The 26,285-nt window shown below is 40.0% G+C and overlaps 1 protein-coding gene across 8 annotated transcripts in view; it reads right to left on the reverse strand.

Annotated features, from left to right (window-relative positions):
- Positions 1-26,285, reverse strand: part of DCLK1 (doublecortin like kinase 1) — a 346,275-nt gene that overhangs the window by 70,597 nt on the left and 249,393 nt on the right. For 4 of the 8 annotated variants that reach the window (XM_043576843.1, XM_043576859.1, XM_043576833.1 and 1 more), the window contains exon 6: positions 10,354-10,448. In XM_043576843.1, coding sequence (XP_043432778.1) covers positions 10,354-10,448 — 95 coding nt within the window. Of the gene's footprint in view, positions 1-1,909; positions 6,688-10,353; positions 10,449-11,380; positions 11,641-26,285 lie in introns of those variants that run through there. The other 4 variants (XM_043576895.1, XM_043576875.1, XM_043576866.1 and 1 more) reach the window with 4 other exon arrangements.

Raw genomic sequence — 26,285 nt, forward strand, 5'->3', positions numbered from 1 at the left:
AATATCCAATTGATGCAACTGATCTATTCAAGGTAGAAAAATCTCACCAGATAACTTTAGCTTTGATTGGATAATTGTATTACTTCCACTCCACATTCTGTCTTGGCATACAATTATTACTTTGTTAATATTGATTTGAAAAACTGTAAAAAAAAAAAAAGAATTTGAAAATCAAGTGGATCAACTTTATAAAGAAAATGCAACCAATAAATAGTTACCAAACTCAAACTACTGTCTTGGTGATCTTGACTTGAAGTCTACAGAATCTGTAAAGATGACCTCCTTTAATAAAAAAAAAAAAAATTAAATCATACTCTTCGTGTAGAAAGCTTAAAACCCAAGGATTCTATATGAGTATAGACAAACCATACATTCATTTGCTCTCCGAGTGCGTATAGAACAAGTTGGTGACATCGATCCGTAATAACTAGTAAGGTGTTATTATGTGAAACAAGAGAAAGGGAATTCCTTTGTTTCAAATCCCTCTGTCTGCATTCTTCATAACATGTTAGCCTAAATACAGTTTATGACAAGTAATCGTGTGTGTAACAAGAATCAATATTGAAAAATGTAAAATGTTATCATAAAGATTCGGTCACAGTTTTTAAAAGACTGAAGACCCATTATTCATGAAATTGGTTTACTCAGAGGAACAAAAAATGAAAATGGGAATACTGGGATTAAATCTATGATACTGAAGCCACCCATGTGAGCCAAACATTCAAAAATAAATGTATTTAGCTGCAATTTTGTTTGATCAGGCAGCTTTCTTGCCTCAAGAGTCAGGCCAAGATGTATCAATTTAAAATCTGAACCATTTGTCTTGAAGAGACTGTTGTTTTGGGGAAGGGGGACACAACGTCTCCTCTGAGGAGTTATTCTTCATGAAATCATAGTTTGGAAAGGGGACCAGAAAGTCATCTAGTTTATCACCTCTCAATAAGATAATTCCCCCCATGATTTACTCCCCAAATGAAATTCCTAGTCTGTGATGAAGGGAGCTCACTACTCTTCCAGGCACCTACTATACTTTATTTTAAACTCTGCTATATTAAGAAAGCATAAATACAATTTGGAATTTATAAATTTGTAAACATTTCTTCCAGTTGTACCATTATTGCTTTGGGCACTGGTTACATTCAGGTTATCATGGGACAAATAAAGAGAACCAACTAAAGTAAACTACAATTTTAAGGCTAAAAAGAACCTACTAAAAATGTTAGATTTAAAACTAGAATTTTGGACTTCCATAATAATTTTACTGTAAAATATTTTTCTAACTAAGCCAGTAGAGTTTTCTATTCTCCCTTACCCCACATTATGCATTAAATAAAGTATGGATTTTTATTCTAGACTGATGCTGGGTAAGCAAGCATTTTATTATCATCACTATTTATTTTATCATATATTTACTTATTTTATATATTTATTTATTCAGTGATTTTAAAAAACTTGTTTACACACCCATGTACATATATCTACATGATCATTTCCCCCACCCTACAATTCGATGACCTTGCAAAAAATGCATTCAAACCCAGGAGACAGTTAGTATGTCTAAAGAAATGCAAGCCAATTCTTTTTTCAATCAGTCGGCCATTGGTCTGACAAATTCACTCTTAAGACAACCCTGAGAGAAAAGTATATTAATGATTTTAATATAACCATCTGAACCCGAATTCTTCATCACATAGTCTTCTCATTTTGTTGTTTGTTATTGCCAATATTTTATACTTTAGATGTCATGGGATGCCATTCTGCAGTATCTCAAGTATCACTTTGCTGGTGCTAATTACATCACAAGAATGCCATACACACAATTACAAAGGTAAAGATTACCCCTCAAAGTCATTTCCATTTCAGTGTCTACTTATAAGTTTTCTGAAAGAAACTCACTGAACAACGTAGGTGGTTTTTCCTGTTTATTACATAGTTATTCTAAGGTGGTAAGTGTCACAAAGTTAACTTTGAGGGGAATAACATGGTCCAGTGCGGAATACAAGCTATAACACTTTACAATGAAACCACAACACAAGGTGATGGAACTTTGAAAACTGGGTAGTTCAATGAAACATCTCATCATTTAGCACTATAAAACTCTACGATGGCCTCAACTGATGGATTTTTAAAACATTTTGACACCAAATGCTCTTTTTAAGAGAATATACATCCAAGCCACTCAAACTGTATACAGAAACTAGGTCACCCTCTTTGTAAAAATTTCATCCAAATGTACAACATTCATAGTGTATTTTGAAGTAAAAAGTCCTTAGGACAAATAAGTCAATCCCTTGTTTGTTGATGAATATAACATAAAAAATACACACCACAGGAAAATTAGCTTTCATACTTCTTTGCCTGTGACCTTTCAGATGCCTACTATCCTGGCTTCAAAACCTTTTTGTGGCCATATATAATACAAACACCCATGTATTACATGCACCATTTATCCATCATCCTTACTAAAATGAACCACATTTTAAAGACACTATATATCATGCACTCTTGAAAATTACAGCTAGGGCCTCAGATTTCCTATCTTTTCCACATGCGTTACAGGCACAAAATTACAAATATTTTTCAGCTGACAGTATAACAAACTGCATCAGGCAATCGGTATATTGAATTCAATATATTTCTAATTTTTACACTACACTCTTGTGGGCTATCTCAAACAAATACAGTTCTCACTCACATGCACAATTAGAGATGCTAGCAAAACTAATGCAAATATGTATAAATGGGCAAATGTATGCATATATAGTAAATCCGTTTGATTAACATTTTCAAGTGTGTATATATTTATACAGATATATATACACACATAGCAAGTATAGGAAGGTTACTACTGAAAATACGTCAACAGTTCAGAATAGTGTTTTGAAAGAACATACAAAATTGCCTTACAGGTTATCTGGCTTTGTTACCAACCTACTTCAACTCAAACACAGTTTGGATTATTTTATATTTATGTTTCAATATTAACACTCAACTACTCACAACTCTATAAATCAATGTTTCATTCTTAGTGAATATTGATTGACAATCAATACATGTCATCAATGCATACACTAGAGAAAACATCAGTGACAGTATTTACTCATTTTAATAACTGAATATCAAGACATAACGAAACAAACATTGATGTGTGCTTATATTTAAAAATTAACACAACTTTGGATTTGTTTCAATGCCACATTTTTTGTGTATCTGGATTCCAATTTTTTGTTTGTTTGTTAAATAAATCATTACATCTACTAGGAACCATTTTGCCTTACTAGTTCAGCATACTGCTTTTGAACTTAAAAATGCCCCAACTACTATGCCACGTTTAACAATTTGTGGCAGTTAGGTTTTACAAGATCCATATACAGTTCCACAAGAGCCAGTAACGTATAAGGCTGTGTCACAAACACCATGTTTTACTATTTATGGTCTATAAACATACACAAACACGTATATAAGCACACCCATATACACACAGAGCCCTGAAAATTTACATAGACACCCACACACCTGTATAGATATATGGCCACACAGGAAAAATTTAGTAGTCTAATAGCTCAAATGCATGGGATTATTTTTCAAGAATATTATTTTCTATTTTCATCAAGAAATTTAGCATTTAGACTTCATTGCTTTTAAATGGGGAAAGGAAAAAAAAAGCCCAATAAAGTATAGATTTGCAGTGGATGCAACCTAATAGCCCTGCTGGCTAATGTAGGGAATACATATAGTACATAAATGTTGGTTCCAATGATTTTAGGATATACCCGGGATGTGTACAGATGAGTGGACCTGACACCATCTTAAAAGCCTATGGATGGTATAGAAACATTGTGGATTTTTTCCCCCACTTGACTGATGAAAGCAAGACCAAGAAGAAATAAACCACCACATGGTTTTCAGAACCAGTCTTTTGAGTTCACACTGAACTTCACACTTGATCTATTATTGTTTTGCATTTCTAAAATGCTGAAAGCAGAGGAAATACTTATCCTATCTTTTTCTACGATGTCTAAGAAAAACAAGTGCGTGCAAATGAAGAAGTGTCAAAATTTTAACTAGAGCACAATGTCTTCATGGCACACTTAAGGTTGACCATAAGAACACAAATGCATGGCTTTTGCTCGAGCTCTCTCCTGCTCAGAATAATTTTAAAGTTCAGTGCCTAATTTTTTAAAAAGAATTCTGTGCGTAAGTAAATCTTAAGTGCCTATAAATCATCAGTTTGAGTCCACTGGTGAACTGAAAACTTCTGGTTTGTCGCTAAGAATTTTTTTTTAATTTCTCCTTTAGTATAATGGAATTACGCTCTGCATAGAAAGAGATCTCAAAGTCTATAAATGGTGTGTTGTTTCAATCTCTGAGGGACTTTAGTTTCAAAAAGTAAATGATATATATTGCCTCTGAACAGTCCTTTAATAAAAGTCATATGTTCAAAAGATTAAATGCTGTGGAACTGCATTTCCTTTGGAACTGCCTGAATGGAAAGCTGGCCATGATATCTATCGGCAATTAGTACAAGTACAGTTTCTTTTAGCCATGTCTAAACAAAGCCATGGGCTTCATATCAATTGGCAATATCTGCCACTTATCCAGAACAAATAGCATTTATTGGACCTTGCTAAGCAGCACTTGTCCCTAAGATTGACAGTGCAGGGAAGCTGAAATTTTTGGAATTTATTTTTGTTCTGGACCATCTGACCCCGCCAGATTTAAGTTAACTGTTCCACTGCTTTCTTTGCATTTTTGACAGTTCAGTCAAATACATACTAATCTTTTATGGACTCAACTGTATTAAGTAATGCATTTTACAAAGACATAACTAGAACAGACACCAGCATAGGCAACTTCACAGATGTTTACTGTTTCAGCTAAAACAAAGCAGCCTTTTGATCTCAGCAGGAGTCTCTGTTCATTTCTATTGGAAACAGTTTTAAAACCTGAAGTCTGGAACAGGTATTATTATGAACTGTTCTTTCAAGATGGAATGATTCAGTCTGCGGTTCGAATAACCTGCCAGAGAAGTGTCTTTCTCTCCAACAGACAGGATAATGAGGCACTAATTATTATAAGGCTACGTTTTCAGATGCCGTTAGATTGCCTGGACTCTTTTTTTCACCTTCTTTTGGTTGAAATATTTTATTCACTTGGAAAGTGAGATGGTAACATATGTAACTATAAACCAGATGGTAAAATTTGATAGTTGAGCAATTTATCAAGGAGATAAATTGATAACATTTAAAACAGTATATGACAACTGAATTTCTCTCCATCTTGAATCAAACACTTTGTTTTTAAATTCAGTTTTCAAGTAAAATTTGAAAAAAAATGCAAGGAAAGGCCTCCAAATGGCATCATACATTTTTAATTTATCACCTACTGAGATATGTCAAGCCTGTACAATATCAAAACCATGCTTCACAAGTCTTAAATTGTTAGTGTTTGAACTAGTAAAACTAAATGATCACTAGGGTATGGCTTACATACAATAGACCATACACATTAAATTAATTTTTAACATTCAGATTTGAAAATAATTATTTTATGTTTAAGCAAAGCTGACTATGATTTTTAAAACAGAGGACCAGAAGAGCAGAATTAGTAGGTTAATGTTAAACAGTGGGTTATAATCACAGACTTACTTGGTTTAATACAAAAGGAGTTTTGCATACGAAAATTTCCAAAACATCAGTGAGAGCCAGGATTTATCTGAACGGAGTTTTGGACTTTGGGGGGGCCTGGTTTAAACAGCACCATTTAAGAGAATTTTGCTTTTCAAATGGATTCTTCTTAGAAAAAAAATCCAGACCCAATTTTTTGGGTCTGTGTGTTAAAAAAAAAAAAAAAAAAAAGCTTTCTAGCTTCAGCCTTTTCAACATTTGAAAAATTACATATACGGTTGTAGGGAGGAATTATGTCATTTATAGCAATGCCATCGAACAAGTTCTTCGTGTTGGTATATCGTTCAAGCCACATTTATGCTGTTTCTAATGAAAGGGAAGTTTAAAAAAATTTAGTTGACAACAAAAGCTAGGAAAGTTCCTAAAGCTTATCGTTGGAATCTTCATGAGGAGTGTCCTCGGCATGAGTGTTTTTCCTTAGACATATTAACCCACAAAATAAGTAGCTTTGTCTATTGTGCAGGGAGAAAAAAAATCTACCTGAGTATTTTTATTACTTTGCAGTAGAAGCATCTTTAAAAAATCAGCAATCCAAATTTTAAAAAAGAAGAAAAAAATGTCTGCTAGTGCCATTTTAATTTGCTTGACCAACAGTACAGGAAAATTGTATCTATATGTCTACTTATCGTTAAATGAAAACTGTATCTGCAGAAATTAATGACCCTATATCGCTATATCATTAGCTTGTTCTTATACTCAATATCGGGTCATATATGAAATTCATCTAAACCCAGGCCTTGCACAAAAACCTCAGGTATATAAATCTTCTTCAAGGATTAAGATCATGAATATAAAATGCCTGCATTTTTACTTTCAGAGGAATTGAGTTCATAATTTCAAGGTATGCAAAACCCTTTTGTTTATTTTGCTGTTAGACTTTTCTTAGGAAATGTGAAACACCTTCACCCAATCACAAACCATATACAATGCTCCATTGTCTCTTTTACACTGAGTCTCCTACTGAATCCAAATCATCCGAAGAGAGGGGGCGATACAGGTCCTGTAAGATGAAGGGCGGTATAGATTTGTTTACTTGGCTTTCTTGGGTGCCATGTGGCTCTCTTAGGAAGGGAGCAACACTGAATGAGCATCCTTGGTTTCTAACATCATCAGACCTTTTAGACTCACCAAATTTGGATAAGAGGAAAGATAATAACTGAGAAGCCATTTAAACAGACAAAAATGGTGCTTATTTGCCTTATTGGCTTGATCTGCTTCTGAGCTATTGCCTTCTGTGTCCAGTGAATTTTATATATAGCCCCTGGGGTCTGTCAATGCCAACTCCGCTAACTATGTGTCTAGGCCATTCTTCCTTAAACATTTCCTTCCCATTCTGGGTAGAAGAGGAACGTGCTTACCTCACAAAATAATTTGTTAGGAACCCCAGATGGCAATCAGCAAATTCTGGTCCCAAAGCAGCAACCCAAGTGTTGCATTTGCAAATTGCATAAACCCAATAAAAATTGCCTTTTCAAAATTTTATACTTGGAAGACAGAAAAAAATGCAAGCTTGACCTCCCATTGCCTTCCCAATGCTCTTGCGGTCTCCAACCACTCACCAATCAACTCCTTTCTTCCTCCCTCCACCCCTTTCTGCTAGGAGATCTCTCAGTTGGTACCCAGGCAACCAGCTCAGATCTGCAGACTGTCTAGAATCCTGGCTCCTTTTCTATTTTGTACCACCCACTCCTCACATCATCTGACTGATCAGATAATCTACACAAGTCAGCCATGTGGGAGTAGAATGGGGAGCTTCATTCAACCCACACAACACAACACATTTCTTCCTGATGTATTAAGAAACAAGACCAAGAAAAGTTCATGGATGGAAAAGATCCTCTTAGATCTGCTTCTGTGACCAGTTAACAGCTTTTAGACAGCAATTTGAATAACAGTATTTTGGAAAAATAGGGAGGTTTTTTGGTACATCGCCACCAATGCTTTTATGAAGAAAATATCTGGCATGCAGACTCTTACTGTATATGACTATTGTAAAATACCAAAAGATGTAACAGAAAAATATAATTCTAAAGGAAGGGGAAATGTTGATTAAATCATCATAATTAACATAAATAAAATAGATTTTTCTTAATTGTCAAACGTCTCAATATTCCTTTAAAAAAAAATATGTTCCTGTTTTTATAAATTGAGGTAGGCAGTGTGAGTGTGTGTGTGTGTGTGTGTGTGTGTGTGTGTGTGTGTGTTAGGGGGCACAGCTAACTCATTTTCCTGGCCATGTTGCTAGGCAACACAGAAGGAAAAATAGAAGTAGCTACTGTTTTCCAATTTGCAATAAAAAGAGTTAATTTATTCTTTGAAGTATCTTCTTTTAGCACTTGCCATCTTTCACTTATTTCAGTATTTCCTGCATAGGAGTATAGCCAACCATTTGAGAAGAACATTAACCAAATTTGAAACAGGATCAGTTTTGAGGGATATTCTAGGCCCATTTTAACTGGGAGGGGTTATTTGATGCAGTTGCCTCCACACCAAGATGAAAGCTTCTCTCGCTAAAGCAGCTGGGAATGTCTCCATGCACTGACATGGTACATGGATGGAGGATGTTCATTTATGGCCTAAATTTAAAAGCCTGGAAAGTGAACCATCTCTGGATTATCCAGTGCTCTGCTTACAACATGTGCTTAATAAATGTTTTCAGATGACGATAAACCCTTTGTCTCCCTGAAACAAATGGGATTATTTTTCCCTCTCAAGTAGATGCCTGCATTGGTAGTTTAAATGACACAATGAAGAATCTATAAGAGAATCACCCCTTATAGTAATTTCCCAAAGTGCTGGCAATGTTAATTATAGAAGCCATTGGCCACACAGCCACTCGACACTGGCTAGATAGACATTTTCTGCCTCATTTGGACAAAGTCATAATGACACAGAGAATACAGAGGGCAGAGGACGCAAATTCTAGCCTCGTTCTTCCAACAAAGGGACAGTCGGGCAAAGCACTTTATATCCTCTCAACAGAGGTCTCCACAATAAGCAACCAGGGAGAGAAGCTCAAATCTGTGGCAGGGATTCTTAGTGACTATAATTTAATCTCAACAACTCAGCATGAGCTAAATCCTGAATCTGAGTTTAATTTGTTCAAAGGATGAAGAAGGATTACTATGCCATGTGTACTCTCCAAAGTCTACACTTCAAAAGAGAGAATGTTCTAGGAAAGAGCACTGTCTGAGCTATACATGGCTGCCCTTACAGAAGGGGGCCTTGCTGGGTAACATGCACTAGACAAGAATCGCCCGACTACCCCTTCCTCCACTCAACGACAGACACTTAGGGGATTCAATGCATTTGGCCAATTCTTCTTTTAGTAGTTCACTAATGATTCCCGTACTTTAAAACGCCAAATTAGACTGTGGCCAAGAAGAAGCCCATAATGAAAACACTCAGATGGAATAGAGTTATGGGGTTTTCTATCTGGAAGGAACCTCCTTCTTGTTTTGTTTTGTTTTTCCAACTGAGACTCGGAGAGGATAACAGACTTATCGAAGATAACACAGCCATTTAGTAGAGGAGCTGCTGCCAGAGCCCAGGCCTCATCAAGTAACCTAAAGGAGCTACACCTGATGCCAGAAGATCCATGGAGAAACACAGCACACCCTGACACGTGGTGGGCCAGGAGCCAAAGAGACCCGGGACTGATGGAGGCCCCGCCCCCGCTCCCGCTTTTAGACAGCAGCAGGAGGATGCGACCTTGCAGGAGGCTTGAAGAGAAAAGCTTCCATGTTGGATGCAGTTTAAATTTATGGAACTCAGAGATTTCATTTAAAAGCACATAATAAACGACACCAAACTAAGAACCCAGACTTTGAGTTCAAGAAGCCATCATAAAACCTCCTAAGAGCATGTATTCCTCTCCACCTCACTTGTGACATCAGGATAGTAAAAGGCCTTCCCTTCCCCCCACCGCACCTTCCTGTCCTCCCCTTCATACCCCCTTTATTCCTGCCCTGGTATTACTGGAAAAGACAGACAGGGCAGGTTGTGAGGGGTAAGAATAGTAGTTCTTCCCCCTTCCTGAACATGAAGAAGCTAACACTCTTTCCAGTAACAGTAACTTTTTGACTTTGGTCTCCAAGCTCAGTCAATTTCTCCAGTATTACACAAGCCAAAAAAAAAAAAAAAGGCAAATAGTGATGAAAAAGAGAAGGTACTCGATGTGGGTTTCATTCATAAATACACGTGTCATACGCATCTATCCCCCATGCCATGGACCCTAACCTGCTCTGGACCACCATTCTGTGCCACGAAGCAACCCCCCACCATAGCCCCCCTCTCCAAAATGGCACTTTTCCTTTTCCTTCTTAAAGAAGGTTGATGGTCAGAGATGATGTCTAATGAAACTCATTACAACTAAGGAAGCTTACAAACCAGTGCCAATAAAGTCTGTGCCCGTTCAGGACAAAAAGAGAACCAGCAACTGTTTACTGTTGTCAGAGTTAAGATTCGGACAAATTCAGACAACATAAAAGCCCTGAGTTCTAGCTGAGAGAAACCATAGCCCCTGCAAGGGACCTGCCACTGGTCACCTCCTGCCCTCACCTGGTTATTACTTAGAGACAAGCAGTGCTCTAAGGAGCTGGCACCTGTGCCATTGTATGCAGAAGCGCAGGCAGGTCTTAAACAAGGAGCTTGCTTAGTTCCTTACCCTCTGCTTCCGCAGGCTTCCCGGGCTGGTGGGCGATGGGCTTGGCGACTTGCCCGAGCGTGGAGTAGACAGCTGACTACCAGGGGTTCCATTAACTAGAATCAAAGTTTCACAGGGAGAAAAAAAACCGCTCATTAAAATGTTTTCATGACAAATCATCTTCTCGGAGAAGCAAGCAATTATAAAGGGACATGTGCTAAAATTCCAGATACCTTTTTATCTGTAGTCCTGTCAGTGACCCTCTTCAGAAATTCACTAGTTTGCTAATCCTGTGTTAAATACAGGCTCAGACTACATAAAAGTCCTTACAAATGTACTTTTGACAACTTTCCTGAAGAACTTATTAAACGGTGCCTTTAACTGTGCTGATAGATTTTAGACATGTGGTTAAGGTCCTGAGACGCTTTCAGCAGGATTCATCCTTAATGCTATAGGTTAGCTTCCGAGCACCACCCAGTAGGGGTAAAAATTAGCATAACTCACAAGTGATATTCCCGGTGCCTTGTTAAAAGAGATCGCTATCTTTTCACAGTTAAGAACTAGCTTCTAGAAGTTCCTGCATCCACTTGTGCCCTGCACATCCCTCTGGCCTAACTAACTCTGAAGGACCCGCCTTCCCAGGACAGACTAATTGGCACAGACACTCAGGAGGAACTCCTCACAGTTTGTCTTTATTGCTGCCGAAAATAAAAGCTGCTTTATGATAGGTTTAAATCACTGGAATTCTACCCAACTCCGAAGACTTTTCTACCACATTATCACCAAATGCAATCAAAGTCACAGAACTCAAGTAAGCAATTCTCTTCTCTGAGTAACATCACCTCTAGGAACTGATTAAAACCCTTTAGAGACATGACTTTACAAAGATATAGAAGGTTGCCACTATCTTACCCATAAACATGACAACATTTTCACATGTTTTACACCCACAGTCAATGAAGTAGAATTTGCAATGAGATACACACACATTCTTGAGGGTGCACAAAAACATTTTCCATGAAGGAGAGCAAGAATGCTTTTAACTTACCTTCTATGAGTTCTAACATGGACACAGGCTTAGTGTTTAACCTGGCAAAAGCAAGAGGCGAGCTCCCTTCTCAGCACTAAGCCGAGCACCCGCGGAACTGGGAAGCAGTTGGATTAGTTAAGGATGGCTAAAGGCTGCTCCCAGAGCAGACTGAATGAGATGCAGGATTCATCAGCAGATGCCTTTTCTGCGTAAGGCTGACGTCTTCCAAGCAGCAGTGGGAGGTGCGGGTTCTGTCTTAGGCTACATCAAAGGTGTCGATTAAGCCTCATGCCAAGGCAGAGCCACGGCAACCCCCCACCCCCCCGACACCACTAACTCCCGGAAGCCTGAGCCCTTTCCGTACTTTGCTCTGAATCATAATGGAGTGCCTCCCGGGGGCAAGTGGCCCGGTGACTCATCCGAAAATCATAATGACAATAACTTCTAAAACCTGGTGAGTACCTGGTAATAAGTACACCCTCACAAAATTCAGTGGCTCGGTGCAATGTTTATTGGTTTTTCACTATGTTTGCACAAAAACTTCACGCCTGTGAGAGTGGGAAGCTCCCTGTTTTGTCATCTTCTCTAAAGACCTTTAAAAAAAATGTCACATAACCCATGCTGCACTGATGTGTAGCTTTGCCTTTGAAATGTATTTGGTGACTCCTTCTAAACAACAATTTGGCGGCTGGTTGGGGGGGGGGGGAGGCGGAGTGCAGAATGAAGCAGAAGCAAAGCTTTCACGGGCTTGCATGGGGAAGAAGGCTTTCATGGGCTTGCATTCAACAGCCCGGCTTTTGTTGAATGAGCATGAGGTCAGGCCTCTCTATCCACCAGACTTCCAGCCACCGGCCTCTCTAGGGAGGGCTCTGAAATAGGCAAGAACTAAGGAAATGCGGGCAGAGGCAGAATCTACAATGAAGAAGGCAAGAGGTCCCTCAGGGGTTGACAGGAAGACAAATTTTAGGATCATAATATTTTCTTTGTCCCCTTTTCCACTTGACGTCTCTATGTCACACCTGAAGGCTACACAGGCTGGGGAAAAAAGAGCAAAAAGGCGACACAGATTGGGGGAAAAGGACAAATGGGGAAGCAAACGGAGTATTAACATTTCATTTTACTTTTGATTCGCTAATTTTATCAAGCTGATGGAAAATAAAGAAAAAGACAAAGTGGGCTCCCTGGAAGACTGCCTTAGCCTTTTTAAAAAGCAAAACAAAATTGCAATATGTTTGCATTTGTAAGTACCCATTATGTGTGCATCTCAGTTTAATGAAGACTTATTTTCTATGGACCCGTTAATGCACTTAAACCTTTTACATATGTATTGATAAGCATATAGTATACATGAGCTCATTTAATGCTTACAATAACTCTATGAGGCAGGCAGTATTATTTTACAGAAGAGGAAACTGAGGCATAAAACGATAAACAACTTCACCAGCAAATATGTGGGCAGAGCCCCAAATCTAACCAAGACAATCCAGAATCTGCACTCTTCACCACCACATTCCCTAAGGCATCAGCCTGCTAGCCTGCAGGAAAGCCAGATAACTACACTAGTAATCACAATAAAGTATTTTGAGGATGATTGTCTTGAGGGTTGCTACTGAAATCCTAAGTATGGCGTCAAAGTTGCCCTACACCCTACATAGAGAATAACGGGTAATGAAACCGAACCCAAGTATTAGTGTCATTTTGCAGGTGAAACAGGGTAGGATACAATGAAGGAAAAGTGTTCCAAGGCAAGGGAACCACGTGTTTTGTGGCTGGGCATGGAGGAGGGAGCAGTGTAGTGCATCGAAAAGACCTAAATAGGTAGGGGTCATATAATGCAAGGCTTTACAGTTAATGTTAAGGAGTTTGATTTTTATCCAAAGGACAATGATAAACTCTTCATGATGTTAAGCAGGAGCGAGGAGATCAGATTTATATTTTTAAAAGCTCTCCAGAGCTCTTGCTTGTCAAGAACGGATTAGGGGAGAACAATAATGGGCTCGGTTAGGGATATCCCTATGGAGAATGGGTAGGCAGGAGGGAGTGTGGCACATTTAAGTGTCCTATGGTCCGAGAAATGGTGTGGCTGGGTGAAGGGTGGTGCAGTGGGGGTGGAGGTAAATGGAAACATTCCGGAGAGATTTCAGAGGTTCAACACTATAGGACGTAGTAACCGGTTGGAGAGGATTGCGACCAGAAGAGGGGGAGCAAGTTTGGAAGGACAGAGAATTTGGACATGTCAGATGAAACATCTTATGTGACATCAGTTCCACAGTGTAGGTTGGTATCATTTTTCCTATTTTATCTGAAGTGATGTGCCCAAAGATGAACAGCTGGAAGGTAGCAGCACTAAAACTGGATCTCATTTCTGTCTCCGCAAAGAACTGCACACTTTTCCTGTGAGTGGCCTGTCCTGACACCTCAGGACATGTCCAGAATTCGTGTCCCCCGTCTGCAGGGCTAAGGATTCTAGGTTCCTTTCTCTACCACTGGGGCGCCTCCTTCATTTAAAGCCACTGGACTCAAGGCTTCTACTTGTGTTGCCATCTCTCTGGAAAAATAGGGCTCAAGTGCCAAACAAGCCATTTTCCAACCAGACATTTTTGGAACACAACCTGCTTGAAAGCTGGGAACGGCTTGTGTTCTTAGGGTCAGAATTCTATTCAGACTCTTCCTCTTGGCCACTGAAAAAGCATTAGCAACTTCTTAAAGTGGTTCTTGACATCCAGACAGTATCACACAACTTACTGTTGACTCACTGATGGAATACATAATTTTATTTTCTAAGTAAGTCTGACACATGTGTTGAGTTCAGTTATTTTTTATCCTGTAATACCAGAAGTCTCTGAATGCCAATATAAAAGGCTTTGTATGGGGTGCCTGGGCGGCTCAGTCGGTTGGGCATTCGACTTCCGCTCAGGTCATGATCTCCAGTTGGTGGGTTGAAGCCCTGCGTTGGGCTCTGTGCTGACAGCTCAGAGCCTGGAGCCTGCTTCAGATTCTGTGTCTCCCTCTCTCTGCCCCTCCCCAACTCATGCTCTGTTTCTCTCTGTCTCAAAAATAAGTAAACATTAAAAAATTTTAAAAAAAGGCTTTGTCACCTATTTAATAGAACTTATTAAAATTCAAGTAACAAATGGCATTGCTTCACAGAATAACGTATTACTTGATTAAAGGAGTCTGTATTCCAAATGGGAAAAAATCCAACTCAAAATGGTTGTTTTTGAGTGGCCAAGCAGGTCTAACAATTATGTCAACGTGAAAGTCACTACATCTGAATTACTGAAGGACGCATCAGATCCACTGCCTTGGGGTACATTCTATTGGGGTACATCTCCCTTAAATCCTGTATCCCTTGCTCTACTTGTTACTTCCTGAATGAGAAGTGCTAAACTTTAAGCTGGATTATTTTCAGATCCCATGATGATCAATCACATAACTGGACACCAAAGAGCTGTGTATGAAGTCTGTGGAGTTGGCTTTAAAAATCCCTAGTTTGTGTCCCTGCTTTGTGTCCAACTGGGCCATCACCTAAGCCCATCGGGAACAAAACAGCATGGACTGGTCACAGAACATTACTCGTCATGAAGGATCTGGTCTCACCTTTTCTTTGATCATTTCTGACAGATGACCCTCCTCTAGAGCCATAATTCAGGGCTCTATAATCAATCAGTCAGCACCCACACGGCATATACCATACACTGACTATGGGCCTGCCTCTGTCTGTCGGTCTCTGTGTCCCAAAACTTGTACTTGAATATGAACATTACAAAAAAACTCTAGAATCTGGGAATACTTGGCTTACCGTTACTAGTTCATTGCTCCTATCAGGTGACTAGGTGCATGTGTATATTAATTTAGCAACGCCTTGGTAAACTTAAAGGGTTTATTCTCTTTAGAGTTTCATTCTTTTAAAAAATTTTTTTTTTAATTTTGTATTTATTTTTGAGAGAGAGAGACAGTGAGACAGAGTGTGACTGGGGGAGGAACAGAGAGAGAGGGATGCACAGAATTCGAAGCAAGATCCAGACTCTGAGCTGTCAGCACAGAACCCAACACGGGGCTTGAACTCATGAACCGCAAGATCATGACCTGAGCTGAAGTCGGAAGCTTAACCAACTGAGCCACCCAGGCACCCCTGGAGTTTCATTCTTAACAGTCTCAGACCACATGTGGAAGCTAAATGTTTAAATGTCTCAAACTGGTCCTGAAATCAGAGCACTCTCCAAGCAAAACTATCTAATTACAAGGTAACTTTTTAGACATGAAAATCTACCTTGTCCTTTCCCAATCTCCTTCCTGCACGTAAGGTGGTTCATTTATTTATGATGCGACACTTGCAGTGATGAGAGGAGAGAACATGTCTGCATACATATGGGGTCCGGTTATGTATTCAGGGGGTAGTGATTCGGGCATGTTGTTGGCAAGATCTGACTGCTTGCTTTAGACTTTAACTCATTCCCTGATCATGGAGGAGGTTGTAGATACTCTAAAATCTCTTTTCCCAGCCCTTGTCCATTGCTTGCCACATTATGGATTAGAAGAAGAAGAAAAAAGAAACAAAAAGCAGATGGAGTCCAATGAGGTCAAGAGAAAACAGACAACTATCAAATGGGGTAGGGGTGGGGGAACTCTCAGGGAAACATGCATTTTCCTAATTCTGTCTTCATAGATGCTCAACTCATAAGTGAGGTGGAACTCTGAATTTCTCCATTTGTCTACATTTTCTTCTTAAATGGAATCAATGGGTCCAATTCAAAGGGACTGTCTATTGAGAATAATGGGAACTGGCCCATGAAGGCATATTTTTGTTGTAGGTACACAGAAACTGTGGGGATGCAGGAAGGGACCTGGCTCTATGAATTAATTTTTTTAATATTTATGAAAAGTCCCTTGAACACCAGGAAACCTAGGCAACTTGAACAGATCCCAGTATTTCTCAATTCACTCATCTGGTCAATTTACCTAGTAATTACCATGAACTTGGAAGCATACAGACTGTGTAAAGAACTCCTGTTCTCAGAAACCTCACAACCTAGGAGGGTGATATGATATGTCACCTAAAGACCAGGAACCAAATCAAATGTCACAGGATTGTAGGGTGAAGAAGACCCTAAATAGTGAGGTAATCAGGGGACGTTTCACAGAGGTCATCTGGGCCAACTGGGTGTGCACCCTCTTTTCAGCTGAAGCAGCAAAAGAAGGCTTCTAGGACTAAAGAAAGCTACCAAGTGGAAAAGCCCAAGGGTTATCTGGTAGAAATTTAAATTAGTTCTTAAGATAAAGCACAAGTCCAGAGGAAAAGTGGGAGACTGAGCTGGAAAGGAAGACTGGGACCAAATCAAGATAGTTTTTCATATGAGAATAAGGAGTTCAGATGTTTTTGGACAGACAGTAAATAATGGCAACAAGTCTGACATCAGTGTGCAGGGCAGATGTAAGGGGCAGAGGACAAAGGCAGGGAAGAGGTCACCTGGCAAGCAGTGTTTGTAGCCTGTGAGAAATCGGAGTTCTGGAACAGCACTGCGAAGGGGGAGCCAGGAAGACTGGGGACAAACTGAATGCAGAAGGGAAGGGGGTAAAGGAGTCAAAGATGATTTCGGGGTAATTCAACAATAACAAAACAGGACTCCTGGAGACCTCTGATTTATAATTATGAAAATGTGTTAACTGGGGTCCCAGGACAGGCCATGGTTATTGTGAGGGAATCGGGCATGCAGAGCACCTTAGATCAGGGTGGATGAGTGTCCTGGGATTGAAGGGCTCTGCTGCCCCTTTGGTCCCCATGTGGGTGCTTTGCCCCATTCTACCAGGAACGGCAGGACAGCCTCCCCTTCAAGTTGAGCCTGGGAGTCAGCCCTGGGGCAGTTCCACAGTGACGCCCCCTCCCCCCGCCCAAGGACAACATGCCCAGAGGATACTCCACTGCCATCTGGGCTTACCTGCTGAAATGGAGCTTTCCCAGCTTACCAGTGGGACTCACTGCTGAGTTCTATGACCTCCTCTCAGTTCCCATGTTACTGAACTTATCAGATATTTCTGGCTCTCCCTTCATCTTGAAACTTTCTGCCCTGTGACTTCTGTCACCATCTGTCATGGTTCTCCTGCCTCTTCTGATGTGCTCTGATAACCGCAGATGGTCACTGTGCTTCCGTGTCCGTCCTTACTCTACAAACTTCTCACTGGGCTAGAGGGAGAGGCATCCTACACTTCTATTATTTAAATCACTACTATACGCCAGGGTCTCCCAAATATACACTGTTGGCTCAAATCTGACTTAAACACAGTTACTTATTCCTAATTGCCTACTGATGTTTCCAAAGCAACTCACACTCCACATGTCTGAAATGTACTCACTTCCTACCACTCCTCTCCTCACCCCTCAAACCTGCTCCTCATTTCTGACTCCTCTCCCCTCTTCTGGCCTCATATCCAGTTAAATTCCTGGCTCATGCCCTTTTCAAAGTCTAACCCATTCCCAACGTTGCTGTTTAAATTTTGGCCTGACAGTTTCTTTCCCGGATGACTATGGTGGCCTCATGGAACCTTCCTTGGTCCTTGGCCCATCATGGGTAGCCTCTCTCTCTACCACTGCACCACTGTTTCTAAAATTCAAAGAAAAATCAAATCATGATCTTCCCTTAAATTCTCTTTCACCGTCTAACACCTACAACAAAAATATGCCCTCTCAGGCATGTGCAGTGAATGAGCACAACCAACATGGCTACCATCTTCTTCTCCAACCCTTTCCTCAAATCTATCATTGGTCATGTAACAACTGATCCTTAAATATGCTATACAAATTCATGCTTTTGTGCCTTACCTCCAGGATAAGAAGGCCCACCTGGCCCTTCTTACCCTGGAAGGATCCTCAAGTCCCAATTTGTAATTCCGAATTTTCATGGAAGTTTTCCCTGACCCCTTTAATGAGATTTAACCCTTTCTTTCCCTGGGCTGTCATGGCACTTTCTACACAATTACAGTAAGTGGTGTGTGTGTGGGGGGGGGGGGGGGGTGGTGATGGTTACTGGTGTGTGTGTGTGCATGTGTGTGTATCTCAATTTGAAAGCAAGAATATAAGCAACCTGAAGACAAGAACTGTGGTTTAATCATCTTCATATCCTTGGGACTTAATACATGCCTGGAACACAGCAGATGTTCAGGAAATGTTTATTTAATTAATATGGGGCATTTACACTGAGGAGTTCATAAAGGCAGCTGATGTAGGGTGCTACCTGCCCCCCATACACAGTGGGTCAACATAATGTTTCAAAGTTTTGCAAAGCACCTTTGGAGATATTCACCTGCTGAGGGCGAGCACTGGGGGGAATTGATGGGTGCAGGGAAAGAGGACTGAGATTTATATGCAACAAAAAATTCTAAAAACACAAGAGGTGAATCATCAGCCCCCTTGATCTTCTTGGTGTATTTGTTTTCAAGAATTCCCTTGGAACTCCAAAGCAGCAAAGATCTTCCATAGAATGTATAAGGTGAAATCTACATTATAGAACAAGACTGAGCTAAGAAAAAAATAATAGCTATAAATCTGCCTTTGAAGGTGTTTGATATAAATAAAAAAAGTTGACATATTGGACTAGAAAGCTGATTAAAATTCTCTTTGCTTCCCCAGCTTTGATTCCTGTCTTATCTGCATATGTTGCATAAAATATTTTTACATAAGTGTAAAAAAAAGAAAATTTGAATAGCATAAATAAGAAAACTGCAGGATTTCCAGAGTCGTATACAACTAAGTTGTAAGCATGGGGAGGACAGAATGGTGCTTCAGTCATGGTAGAAGGTCATTACTAAGCCACCCAGCTTTTCCCTCTGTCAAATGTTCCCCCTTGCATCTCCTGCACACAGCATTGCTGGTCAATGGTGGATTCTCAGTGCATATTGAGTGAATGAATAGTTGTCGCCAAGGGTATTTCTACCTTCGACTATAAACTTCTGAAGGACAAGAAAGTCCAGCAGCTTATGCTTGAATTGATGGGTGTGAGGCACCCACTGAGGGCTCAATTATGTTTGCCATGGCTTCTACAGAGAGAGAATCTAAGTAGGTGTTATTCTATGAGAAAAAGTTGACCATCCGTTTAAATAGGAATAAAATCTCTAAAGCAAGTAAACAAACAAACAAAAAAACACAAAGTTCTTCTAAGTGATCCAGGAAGAGGTCAAAATTTTGAAATCTAAAGTTTTAAGGAGAACTGCAGCAATGAAAATTCAAGATAGGTGAGTGTGATTTTCTTATACTTTTAATATTAAGAAAACAATATAAAGCAAAACTAAACTTTATCCATTTTTACTGAGATAAATTTAGTGCATATTATACTCTTACTCTAGAGATATTTTGTTATAACTTCCTTGTATAGATAAAGGAATTTGTTTAAAAGAATTTCACTTTTAAATTACACATTTTATGAAAGTCTGTGTTCCAAAGATAAACACACATGAATAAAGATTCAACCCATATTAAACACTCTTTACGATACTCTTAGATATTCTCGTTTCTTTAAAAAGCAACTAAAAACCACTTTTCCCATTTCTTAGTGATAACTGCATTCAGTGTCTCGGCACACTATTGTCTGGGGGCTCATTATTCTTCTTGTGTGTTATTAAGGCTCCTGGTTTCTCTCTCTCTTTCTCTCTCTCTTTGGTTCAAATTGCCTTTTTGGACTCTTTATGTTAAGTAGATTAATATTAATTCATCAGGTATGTGAATTATGTTATCTACAAATTATTTAGGGGGCTTGACCTGTATGCTTCTTGAGAATTGAGGCTATTTCTTTCATCTCTGCATCATTAGTGCCTAGGAAATGCCTGACACCAACAGATCTGCACTTGATATTTCTGAATGTGTAAATGAACACCTTACATTAATAAATCACCTCTAGGCTTCTTTTAGTTCCAAGAAGAAGAATGAGTAAGGGATGAAGAGAAGATTTAGAGTGGATACTCATTCTTGTTCTAACACTGACTTGCAAAGGAAAGTCTCTATCTACAACTGACCATACATCAGTTGCTCAGCTGGAGTGAATCATTTTAACTTCTCGAATGCTGGTACCTGGGACTAATACTTAGGCTTCTATTACAAGGTGTTATGATGTTGTAAACTGCAATGTTAAGCCAGGTACCATATTAGTTATTTCCTGGAAATCAAATCTTTAATAAACAGAGGTGAAGAAACAGGTATTGAGGATGGCCAGCCTGCATTGTCTACAGCACAGGAAGCCCCAGGTACCAGCCCTGAGCTGCCACTGTTAACTCTGTCACTCTGAGTCAAGCAGTTTCCCCAGCCCTGACTGCTTCCTCATCTCTAAAAACAGACTGGGGGCACCTGGGTGGCTCCGTCGGTTGAGAATCCATCCAAGTTTGGCTCAGGTCATGATCTCGTGGCTCACTCGTGGGCTCAAACCCCGCGTCAGGCTCTGTGCTGATAGCTCGGAGCCTGGAGCCTGCTTCGGATTCTGAGTCTCCCTCTCTCTCTGCCCCTTCCCCACTTGTTCTCTCTCTCTCTCAAAAATAAATAAACATTAAAAAAATTTAAAAAAAAACAGACTATATTGTTACATAACAAATAATAATATCATGTCTTGATTGTAGTTGGAAGACAGTTAAGAGAACTGAAAAACATCAAAGAGATAAAAATCCTGTGCAAACTCTGATGTCATTTAAATATAAATTAACAATTTTCTCACGAACAGCAGCATGACATGAAAACTGAGCAAACCTTAACTTTATACTACGTTGTAATCTCTGTATAACATAGGAAGATGAATACTGAAAGCAGAAATTGAACTGAAGTAGAAGTGATTTCAAATTTTACATTAATACTTTAGGGGAAAAACATTCCCCCTAACGTTCTTTCATGTGAGAAAGTCAGGCCTATGATGGTAACTTGGTTTGGGGCAATAGCTGGGCTTTCAAGGCATGAAATTAAAATTATGCACATTCTAGTCTCTGTGATTTATAAAAAACAGTGAACAGGCTATTTTAAGAAAATGGTGATGCAGGAGTCTCAGTCAGTTAAGCATCAGACTTTGGCTCCAGTCATGATCTCACAGTTTGTGGGTCCGAGCCCCGCATCGGGTTCTGTGCTGACAGCTCAGGGCTGGGAGACTGCTTCAGATTCTGTGTCTCCCTCTCTTTATGCCCCTCCCACACTTGTGCTCTGTCTCTCTGTCTCAAAAACAAATAAACATTTAAAAAATTAGAAAAAAATTGTTTTAAGAAAGGAAATGGTGATGCAGTTAGATCCTTTCCATTGGTTTTAAGAGCCATACTTGGGTGGAGATGGGAGTCTTAGGCTAGCACAGGGGAGGGGATTTGAGGCAAGCACTCCCCTGACACCCAGAAGCTGTGTTTGCCCAGAAAAGAAATGGAAATACCACTGGCCTTTCTAAACTCTGGGCTTAGATCCCAGGGAAAGAGAGTGGTCTTCGGAATGTTCACATAATTGACAATTTTGTGACTGGGTACTGCTGCTCTGTAAACCCTCTCTAAATTAGTATCATCCAGAGAAAGGTGAAAGGATTTGGTAGCAAATCAGAATCAAGAGACAGGCATTGCATCTTATTGGCTGTTATATAACCAAAGAATAGTTGTATGGCATACTTTCTAAAACAAAATGAAGTTGAAAATTTTATATGCATAAAGGTCTCACGTTAAACGAAATGCAATCAATGCCACTTGATTAATTTTGACCTAGAAGTTAACGATGCCTTCAATGAAATGTAATTTTGGAATGGATTTGGATTTCACTTTCTTTTATGGAAATGATACTACCCGGCATGGCTCACCTATCACAAATTCTAAGTTGGTGCCGCTTAAATCAACCAGATTTTCCCTAGAAATGAAAGGACTCAAGGAAACAATAGAAAACTGAAATGCTTGTTTAAAGCAATCTATTGATTTTGAGGCATTGCATCCTATCCATTTTAAACTTCTAAAAAGAACAGTTACAAATTCTGGCAGGGATGAATACAAATAGATTCATTGCATTTGCCTGTCTGCTTTTCAGCGTTTCTGAAATTACTTTTGGTAAATGATACATTCCATCTATATTTATAAGATTATAATTAAATATATTATAATATTTGTACAATGTTAGAGATGCTGTGCAGTGATTATGTTACCAGTTAATTCTAAAGTGAAATAATTTCTTGCATTCATAATTATCTTTTTAAAATTAGATTCATGATTTTTTTAACTCAAATTTTAGATGTATTTTTGGAGTAAAACAGGCTTTTCACTATTTACAAGGTTATTTCTGAGCTGCAAAAATTCTCTCTTCATGTTTTTCTCCTGTATTCCCCCATTCAGTCTTGGATGCCACAATCAGACAGAAAGCGTGAGGACACTTTTTTCTGCATCTGTAGTAGAAGAAACCTTAGCAGCAGACAATAACTGTTTCAGAGCTCATGATCGCGTTCTTTGACATGTGCACAATAATCAGATTTACCCCCCTTCTTTGACTTATGAAAACAAAATAAAAAATGAAAAAAAAAATTCTGCCCAAACCCAGGAGCATCTAACTGCCCAGAAGTCCTAAAAATAAAACGTATTAAATGAATAAACAAAAAAATAAAAAGCAGAGACAGACCCACAAATACAGACAACAGAGGTTGTCAGAGAGGAGGGGGTGGGGGACTGGGCAAATGGATGAAGGGGAGTGGGAGATACAGGTTTCCAGTTATGGAATGAATAAGCCATGGGGATAAAAGGTGCAGCAAAGGGAATGTGGTCAGTGGCATTATAATAGGTTGTATGGCGACAGATGGTGGCCACACTTGTGAACACAGCATAATGTATGGGGTTGTCAAACCACGATACTGCACACCTGAAACGAATGCAACACTGTGTGTCAACTATACTTCAGTTAAAAAATAAAACTAGGGGTACCTGGGTGGCTCGGTCAGTTAGGTGTCCGATTCCTGGTTTCGGCTCGCATCATGATCTCACGGTTCGTGAGTTCGAGCCCCACCAATGGGCTCTGTGCTGACAGTGCGGGGTCTGCTTGGGATTCTCTCTGTCCCTCTCTCTCCGCCCCTCCCCTACTTGTGTTATCTCTCTCTCTCTCAAAATAAATAAGCAAATAAAATATTTTTAAAAACTAAATCAACATTGGGGCACCTGGGTGGCTCAGTCGGTTAAGCGTCCGACTTCGGCTCAGGTCATGATCTCGCGGTCCGTGAATTCAAGTCCCACGTTGGGCTCTGTGCTGACAGCTCAGAGCCTGGAGCCTGCTTCAGATTCTGTGTCTCCCTCTCTCTGACCCTCCCCCGTTCATGCTCTGTCTCTCTCTGTCTCAAAAATAAATAAACGTAAAAAAAAAATTAAAAAAAAGAAACAACTAAATCAACATTTAAAAAGCTGTTAGATTGGGCTCCTGAGTGGCTCAGTCAGTTAAGCGTCTGATTTCGACTCAGGTCATGATCTCACGGTTCGTGGGTTTGAGCCCCACGTTGGGTTCTGCTCTGACAACTCAGAGCCTAGAGCCTGCTTCAGATTCTGGGTCTCCCTCTCTCTCTGCCCCTCCCCTGCTCATGTTCTGTCTCTCTCTCTCTCAAAAATAAACATTAAAATGAAAAAAAAAGCTGTTAAAAACAATAAAAATAATGCATATTTATTCTGTTGAAATAGCTATACTGTAAAAGATGTAAGAATTTGCCCAATCACCCATTATTAAATGTTTCCCCACTACACCTGACATTTTAAAATTCATGGTGTATACTAAGAAAGAAGAGAGAAAATATTAAAATTTGTCAATGTCAGAGTTGTTTGAGATTGGGGACTAATTATGTTTGTTAATATTGTCATTTTTAATAGCATTGATAATGTTTCAATTAACGTAGGGCTTCTTTCTCCATTACAACTTTATGTGATTATACTAAATAGCCAAGATTTTAGGGGCAACAGTCAGGCTAGGCCCATGACCTTCTTCTTTCTTACTGTTCTACCGGGGCTCATTCGACAGCCTGGGTTTGCCTAGAGAAAATGAGCAATGTCCTTTGGTCGAGACTGAACATCCTCCAAAGAGCTCAGTTTTAACCTGCTAGCTGGTTAATGAAGAAGCTAAGGTCTCCCGGGGGAGTTTTACATGCAGCAATTCTACCACTCCTCTGTCATTTCGTAGGAGCCCACATCTCTGTGTATAGATATTGTCTCTATCGAAGGGAAAGATTTCCCTCAATATCAGTTTCCAGGGAAGGGATGACCTTCAGACAGAAATTCTCTCTTGTCCCAGGGAACTGGCTCTCTGAAGGTGGGTCATTGTAACTTTGGTCTACACCTCATAGTATTTGGAGCTCTGCTCTTGGGTTGCCAGGGTTAAAGATGGACATTGCCACTTGGAAGCAAGCAGAGATGTAGAAAGAAGTCATCTGTGTCATGCCAATAAATGAAGACGAGCAAGCCCTATCTTTCACCCCAGATTAGCAGTCAAATGGCCTCCTGTATTTATTTCCATTTTGTTATCCGTAATTCATTAGTTCTCAAACTTGGGTGAGCATCAGAATCACCTGGAGGGCCTGTGAAAATCCAGATGCTAGGCCCTTACCTCCAGAGCTTGATTCAGTGGGTCGATGGAGGGGCTCATCAGGACTACATTTCTAACATGGCTCAAGTGATGGTGATAGTGCCAGTCAAGAGAACACATGTTGGGAACCACTTCTTTCACCCACTGCTCCTCATACTATGTTCCATAGACCACCTGATCAAAATTGCCTAGAATACTTGCTAAAACATAGGCTTATGATCCGAGAAGTCGTAAGTGACACAAGCCCCCAAGTGACATTTATGCTGAGATTTGACTCTCGATGCCTTACCCATTAGCAAAACTCATTTCAGAGTTCCATCCAATCTGGGTGAGTCATGTCATATTAAGCAAGGAGTTCTCAGCCCACCCTTAAACTAGGAGGAGCAAACAAGCTTCATCCCAAGTGCCAAACATGATCTGAGACTTATTCCCAGGCTGGTTGTGATGTAGGGCATGCTGTGAGAAGCGTGCAGAGGCTGCCACCTTAGGGTAAGTGTCAAAGGAGAAGATCTCTGGAGACCTGTCTGGGGAATAGCTGTAATCAGCAAAAGCCCAGGGAGACGGTAACTCTTAGAGAACCAAGGCTGGGGTTCTAGCTATCTAGCTTACTAGGAGTTCCTTTTTCTGAGACTCACTTTGGAGGTTTTGGTTTTACTTCTTAAGGAAAAACATCATAACATCTCTATTTTTAAGTATGGAGGTTATAACTTACATTCTAGTGTAACAGCTGGTGAGTGATGCCAGAGGCAGGGCCTCGCAGCCCCAGCCGAGAGATCTTTGCACATGCTCTGTCTAAGCCCACTTTGGTGAGTACAAGAGGGCCTCTGTGTAGGCCCCAAAGGTCTTTGTCTCTATTTATAAGACCTTCTCTGTCTTCATGCAATCAGGGACAATCACCTTGATGTACGTATCATTTAATAATTCCCATTCAACAGTTTATAGTATGTAATAAATAATTCCCTTCAATCGTGAAATAGACCTTAGACCGGAAGCCAAAAAGAAAAACAAAACAAAACCAAACAAACTAACAAACAACCAAACACACACCTTCTAACTGACTCACATCATTTTTAAGACCAAGGAAGGAAGAGGCAGAGTGACATGGTCATCCTGTGAGCACACACATTGTGTTCCGGCACCAGCACTAGGGCCACTGAGAGGCAGGACACAGACCAGAGTCACTGTAGCCCTCCCTGCTCGACGCTCTCATTCTCACTGCTTTTAGCTCCAGAGCTGTGCTGGGTCCACAGTAAAATGTGTGTTAAACAGAAGTTCAGCAAATACAAATTCACTGCTTTTAGTTCCAGAGCCGTGCTGGGTCCACAGTAAAATGTGTGTGAAACAGAAGTTCAGCAAATACAAATTGGAAACTCGTAAGCCAGTCCCAAG

This window comes from Prionailurus bengalensis, chromosome A1 (assembly GCF_016509475.1).
Source record: "Prionailurus bengalensis isolate Pbe53 chromosome A1, Fcat_Pben_1.1_paternal_pri, whole genome shotgun sequence".
NCBI lineage: Eukaryota > Metazoa > Chordata > Mammalia > Carnivora > Felidae > Prionailurus > Prionailurus bengalensis.